Source organism: Octopus bimaculoides, chromosome 18, assembly GCF_001194135.2.
Source record: "Octopus bimaculoides isolate UCB-OBI-ISO-001 chromosome 18, ASM119413v2, whole genome shotgun sequence".
NCBI lineage: Eukaryota > Metazoa > Mollusca > Cephalopoda > Octopoda > Octopodidae > Octopus > Octopus bimaculoides.
Window position 1 is genome coordinate 39501867 of NC_068998.1, and position 7153 is coordinate 39509019.

Consider the following 7153-nt stretch of genomic DNA (forward strand, 5'->3'; position numbering starts at 1 on the left):
ACGTGTGTTTTCGAGCGAGATCGTTGCCAGTGCCCCTGGACTGGCTCTTGTGCGGGTGGCACATAAAAGACACCATTTCGAGCGTGGCCGTTTTCGTGCGGGTGACACGTAAAAGCACCCACTACACTCTCTGAGTGGTTGGCGTTTGGAAGGGCATCCAGCTGTAGAAACTCGGCCAAATTAGATTGGAGCCTGGTGTAGCCATCCGGTTGCACCAGTCCTCAGTCAAATCGTCCAACCCATGCTAGCATGGAAAGCGGACGTTAAACGATGATGATGATGATGATGATGATACACACACACACATACGTATACATACATGTTTGCACAACTATCTCTCTGTCTATATAACTAACTGTATGTCTTGATATAAGCGTGTATGTATATACATACATGCGATACCCATTCTGTAAATAAACAATAATTACACATTATTGTTTAGTATATACAGAGTATCTAATTTCATTTCATTTTTCAGTAAATAAAAGAAAAAAGTTCGTATGTGTATTTGTTATGTTTAATTTCGAAAAGAAATGAAAAGTGCAGGACATAAGGATACATTAGCACTGTCTCGAGAACAGAACGGTTTGTTAAAAAACCGAGTCAAAGAAAGTATTTTTGAAGACTGCCAAGTCAGAAATATCCTTCTCATAAACAATTGAATTCATTTGTAGTGAAGAGGGTGTGGATATGTTAGTTAGGTTGCCTCGAAACTGATACGGTGCTGATTCTTGCCGATGTACTCTGACTTATCACTAGTCTTCTAGAATTCTACAGATTACTATAGAAATTGGTAAAAGAGAAAAAACACAGAGATGCCATCACAGACACAACAATATGGTGTGAAGTTTAGTTAAGCTGGAATAGAACAGTAGAACTTTCATAGAAAAGGTGGAGGCAGTATGGTGGTAATAAGGATTAGAGAACAACGACCAGTTTGACAATTTAGCAGTCAAATAACAACACACGCATTATGTCCCACAATCGAAATAGCACCAGTGCAACTACGGAAACAGATTTAGAATATATATATATATATATATATATATATATATATATATGTATATATATATACCATAACTTCAGAAGTGTGCACCATCCATGCGAGCGTGGGTGTTGGATAAAAGTTGCGAAATTTGTAGATATTCGAGCGTAGTTACATATATATTTGAAGAAAAAACGTCTACAAATAAGTTTGTATATTTTACACAAGAGCAGGAGGAAATGGAGATAAAGATACCCTTACACGTGTGTGAACGGGTATCTCTAAGTGCATGCAAGCGTTAATACGAGTACGTTGCAAAGCTCTCAACTGATATTACTGTGAGAGTGCTCGCTAAAATTATCTAAGGCCTTATATTGTTTCGATATATAACATAATTAATGAAATAGTAATTAAGATGATTTAAGACACTTACTTTGACTAGAACTCACAAACCAAGTTACTTCCGAAGTCCCAAGTGATAAGGCTGTACTGAAAGAAGTCTCATCGCACAGACACACATATATACATAAACATATACAGGTGCGAGTTGTTAAGCAACAGTCAGCCTGTTACTAGGGCAAACCTTGCACATACAACTGTAGTTATTTCCCTTGGTAATTATTTACACCCTAAATAAACAAATAAATATAACAATTTTTTTAATCATTTTTTTAATGCTATGTCGTTGTGAACATCATCAGTTGTAGATTTCCAACAGGTTTGCCATAGGTTCATAAGAACAGATAATTTTTTTCAACTGTTCTTTAAATTTAAATATTTTGAATTAATTTGAGTTATTCTGGCAAACAGTTCTAATTTCTTGATCAAACCAGATTTTGTTGTTGTTTTGTCCCCAAATCAAGCCTGATCAGTCAAGCAAACCTATAATAAAATATATTCTGACTGCAACTGCGTATAATTAACTATCTCAGTCAATATAACCGACTCATGTTTGCACAACTATCTCTCTGTCTATATAACCAACTGTATGTCTTGATAACTAACTGTCTCTATAAATGTTTGCGTATTTAACAGTCTGTCTATATAACTGTTTATCTATATAACTATGTCTGGATAAGTGTATGTCTATATAATTATCTGTCAGTAATCACACACACACACACATATCATCTTCATCATCATTTAGCGTCCATTTTCCATGCTGGCATGAGTTAGACGATCTGACTGGCACTTGTAAGCCAGAGAGCTGTATCAGACTCCAGTCAGATTTTGGCTTGGTTTCTACAGCTGGATATCCTTCCTAATGTCAACCATTCCAAGAGTGTAGTGGGTGCCTTTTATGTGTCACTGTCATGGTTGCGTTTTACCTGTCGCCATCACAGGTGCTTTTTATGTGTTACCTGCACTGTCCATGACTACGATTTCACTTGGCCTGAAGAATCTTCTCAAGCACAGCAAACCACCAAAAGTCTCAATCATTTGTCATCACCTCTGTGAGACCCAACATCTGAAGATCATACTTTACCACCTCATCCTGTGTCTTCCTGGGTCTATCTCTTCCACTGGTTCCCTCCACAGTTAGGAACTGACACTTCTTTACACTGCTATCCTTATCCATATGCAGGACTGGCACTTCTTTATGCAGCTGTCCTCGGCCATACGCATATGTGCACGTGTGTGTGTATACACACATATATATACACAAACTAGCTGTTTATATAACTAACTTTATATACACAAACTAGCTGTTTATATAACTAACTTTATATACACAAACTAGCTGTCTATATAACTAACTTTCTAACCATATCATGAAGAAGTACAGCTTATCACTGAAAATAGTCGTTTGTCTTGTTAGCTTGTTGTGCTGGATTAAAAACTTTGTCTCCAATGGGTTTAAATATAAGGGCTGCATACTAGTGTTTCAATGTAACTCCTGTTTTCCCTTAGTCTCACTTCATGTGGGCTCCCACTGTTAGTTCCAAGCACCTTTTACACCTGCTTTCTGTTGGTAACTAAGAATGGAATTTTTTCTCTTGTTTCCATGTTCTTGTCAGTGAAACAAGTAGTATTACTGATGATACATTTACTTGTTGATCATCTTTACCTTCTCCACTCACCAGATCAACACTTTTTAAGCAGACTTATGATCAAAGATTCAAAAACATTCCTGAAGTAAACAATCGGTCTTTTTGTACATTATTATCATATGTGCTCTTTCTATATTTAAGACAGTACGGTGTGATACTGAAGGTGATTTCACTGCTAATTCTATAAATTTGAGCGACTGCACAAAGAGTCCCTCATTATTTCCTTTTATTGTTAAGAACATATAAGGCAGTGAGCTGGCAGAATCGTTAGCACTCTGGGAAAAAATGCTAAGTGGCATTGTGTCCATCTTTACATTCTGATGAAAATTCCACCAAGGTTGACTTTGTCTTTAATCTTTTCAGGGCTGATAAAATAAGTACCAGTTAAGTACTGGGGTCAATGTAATTGACTATCTCCCTCTCCCAAAATTGCTGGCCTTGTGCCAAAATTTGTAACCATTTTTAAGAACATGGTGAAGTGGGTAAGTGAAGAAACAATAGAGTACCAAAAATAAATGTTTTCCTATACCATATCATTTGTGTAGAAAATGCACTTTTTTCCTAAATTTTCAACCGTTATACTTGCATATTTTCCATTGGCCAACCACACTTGTACAGATAGCATGCGAAAAATTAAAAGTCCAGAAATTTAAAAACTTAGCTGTCTCAAACCACCAGTTATCACAATACTTCAATGTCCCTTCGCGGTCCCCTAGGGGATCTCGGACCTCAGTTTGAGAACCACTACTATAAGAGATATCTACAGAATATCTCTCAGTACTGGCTACAATACAAAAGACTCAGGAAGTGATATCTTAATGTTTTAGCACGCCGTTTTAGAATTAATTGTGCATTACCTCGTAGCCTCAAGATTTCAATGATCTGCTTCATTACTTTTAGAATGACAAAACTGGATAGCTGCGACAGGCCAGTTTGAATATAAAACAGATAGAATATGTGAGACAGGTATGGCCAGTTTAATGCTAAAAGGGTTAAGGCATGATAACACAGGCTAGTTTCCCAGGAGCCCTACATGTCTAGGGGGCTCAATACTAATCAGTCTATGTAGTAGTTGTATATGTCAGGGACTCAATGTATTGTGATGCTTGAGGGCCTATAGTAGTGTTGAGATAGCCTGGATACAAGTAGGTATAGGGGAATAGATAGATAGATAGAGAGAGAGAGAGAAAGAGAGAGAGAGGGATAGAAAAATAGATAGATAGATAGATAGAGAGAGAGAGAGAGAGAGAGAGAGATCTACATATATAGTTTTATTCTTCCTGTTTGTATTACCTTACTTGAACTTTGGTATAGGGAGATGAATGAACACTGACAGGTGGAAAGATATTCAGACAGACAGATGTAAGACAATATGATGGACAAATAAAAAGATACTCAGATAACAAGATACATATACAAAGAAGACAAAAGATTATACTGGTAACAACGATGGAAGAAAGCGAATGAGTAACTGAACAAATAACCAAATAGATTGCATAGTGATCTGACAAAGCATTTATTTAACCAGAAAGAGGATTTATTGTTGGGTTAGAACTAGCTGGAACTAAACAAAACCCACTACGTTATTCTGGAATAACATGTTCGATATTTTATCAAATGACAATATTTTATCTAGACACTATTAGTTTTAGTTGCGAAAACCATACAACACTGCTTCCACTCATTTAACCGAGGATCGAAGAATAAAAGGTAACATTATGTTGTCAATAGTGTAGTTTTATTTGGTCTCTTATAGCTTAGGATGTTTAGAACTATTCCGTAATATTCCCTTTATAAAAGATATATTTATTAGGTGTGTGAAAATGTCTTGGTTTCATGGGAATCTACAACAATTTAAGTAGCCTATACTTGACCCCCACGAAGGAACCTCTTCGTGATCGCTCGACTATATTTCAATTGAAAGAATACTATAAATCCCGATATACCAAAGGAAAAGAAAACGAACTGGTGACGAGTGAATCGTCTTTGATAATAAGGTTTGCAGGATCAGAGCTGACCTAGGGCTAAACAATAGCAGACACCATTCACTTGCGGTCTAAATATTCTCTGTTGATAGAGCACCGTTGAGTGGAAGTTAGTGATTGTCTCCCTTGAAACTTTGACAACATGGCAGACCTCGGCAAGGATTTAAAAGAATATCTTTCTCGATCTTCCAGCAGTATTATGATGAGTTCATCTTTTGATAAAAACGAAGAAAATGTAAACACAAGTGAATCGAGTTCCCTTAAAAATGGCTTCAAATACTTATTTAGTCGATCAGCTCCTGGAGAGCGTAATGCCGAGGCTACCGATGCCAACAGTTGGTTCACCAAAGCGCAGTCGGACCCCTTGCTGCCGTCGCTCACCAAAAAACAGAGGATTCTTGGCTTTGTTACGTTTCTTCTGATGGGTACTCTTTTCTTCTCTCTCTCATTCCTCTACATTCCCTTGATTGTTCTGAGGGCCAGAAAATTCTCCCTGTTATTTACATTAGGGAGTATCTTTTTCTTAATGAGCTTCTCACTCCTTTGGGGACCTGTAAATCATCTTCGCCACTTATTTTCCGCTGGTCGGCTCCCATTTACATGCATGTATTTCACAACATTGTTCGGAACTCTTTACTTCGCGGTCTGGTTAAAATATACCATGTTAACGGTGATTTTTGCTACAGGTCAGGTTATTACTCTGGTTTGGTTCGTTGTCAGTTACATTCCCGGTGGACAATCTGGACTGAAATTTTTCTCCAAACTGTTTTATGCAGCAGCTTCAAAGACAGCCGAGAAAACACTACCTGTATGAAAAGAGCGGAACAACACTGACAGAATTTCTCCAATACAGTATTTAAACAATTTCCGAGGCTGATAATTCCAATATTTGTCACATCTGTACAAGATTCTATTCTATTTCATGTTTTCGGTGCGTTAATTCAGTGTTTTCTACCTGAACAAGGAATAATTTTAAGGTGTGGATTTTGTTTTATCAAGTACCATAAATGTGGCTCATTGTTATGTTTAATTATATAAACATTTAATTCTGCTGATAAATATTCATTACAATAATATTATTTAATGTTTACATTGTGTTGAGGTTGATGAAATAATTAATTTCTGCTGTCTGAAGTACTATATTTTTTGTTGTAAAAACTTCATATTTCTACAATAAAATAACAGTAGTTTAGAGGAGTTAAATTCATATTGAACCAACGAGTGAAAATCACCCCCCAGAATCTAGCTAGTTTAGCCGAAATCTATATATATTACCATCACTAGTTTCCTCTGTTTCATTTGTGTCATTAATCTTAAGGCTTACGCAATGTTTTAAGCTTACTACCACGAACTAAAGGAGCAGGACACCAGTATTTATACACATACACACTTGTCATTAGGGAGGTCAGTTAAGAACCAACGGAACCCACTGGCTTCCTAAAAGCTATTTCCACCGTCATTGAATTGTTTTCTATAGTTTGTGTTCACTAAACATTAATCAGTGTCCATGACATTTCCTCCCACCAGGTCCACTGCATTTCCATATCAAAGTCCACCTCATTAAGATTGTTGTCGGCTTTATAACTAAACAAACTGTTAGGGATGGGTGAATTTCTACTAGATTTCAATTAGTTTTCTCTCGTTGGTTCCTTGTGAATGAAATACTTCTCAAACTACGATTCGGTGACACCAAACTGTGTAGATTTGTCATCTGTGTTATTAATATTCTTCGGTTTGTCATGGCGTTTGTATTTCTAAATGTTATACGTTTTAAAATCAACCTTAAATGTGCAACGAAATCGAAGATAAAATTGCAATCTCTAACATAATGAAACAACGCTATGGAGTTCTTGTAAATTTATCAAAATAGTAAATCTTGTAAATGTATCAAAATAGAAAGAAGAAAATTGATAAATCATGGAATTTCTACGGATTCGTTAGTTGTTATATATAACTGTTTCAACAAATTAATGAGACAGTAAGTGGAATCAGAGGAAACTTGTAATGTTCTACGTCGTTAACAAATTCCATATTGTGGAATATATTTTGTGTCATGAGAACGAAAAGTTGGTGATTTTGGAGTTCCGGCCTCCACTTAGAATTTCTCACAACGTGTTTGGCAGCCGGTAAAG

General features: G+C 36.4%; 2 protein-coding genes across 2 annotated transcripts in view; one reads left to right on the forward strand and one right to left on the reverse strand.

Annotated features, from left to right (window-relative positions):
* LOC106884071 (serine/threonine-protein kinase Nek10) overlaps positions 1 to 1569 on the reverse strand; it is a gene marked incomplete at its 3' end in the record, with an annotated part of 42567 nt that extends 40998 nt beyond the window's left edge. Inside the window, exon 1 of the mRNA XM_014935289.2 lies at positions 1419 to 1569. The remainder of the gene's footprint in view (positions 1 to 1418) is intronic.
* A 3533-nt stretch (positions 1570 to 5102) lies between these two features.
* On the forward strand, positions 5103 to 6715 carry LOC106884073 (uncharacterized). Its single transcript, XM_014935291.2, has one exon. The coding sequence runs from the start codon at positions 5164 to 5166 to the stop codon at positions 5833 to 5835; it is 672 nt and encodes a 223-aa protein (XP_014790777.1). The 5' UTR covers positions 5103 to 5163; the 3' UTR covers positions 5836 to 6715.
* Positions 6716 to 7153: the final 438 nt, after the last annotated feature.

Coding starts and splice junctions, on each gene's coding strand:
- LOC106884073 (XM_014935291.2), top strand. CDS start 5,164: ATGGCAGACCTCGGCAAGGATTTAAAAGAATATCTTTCTCGATCTTCC.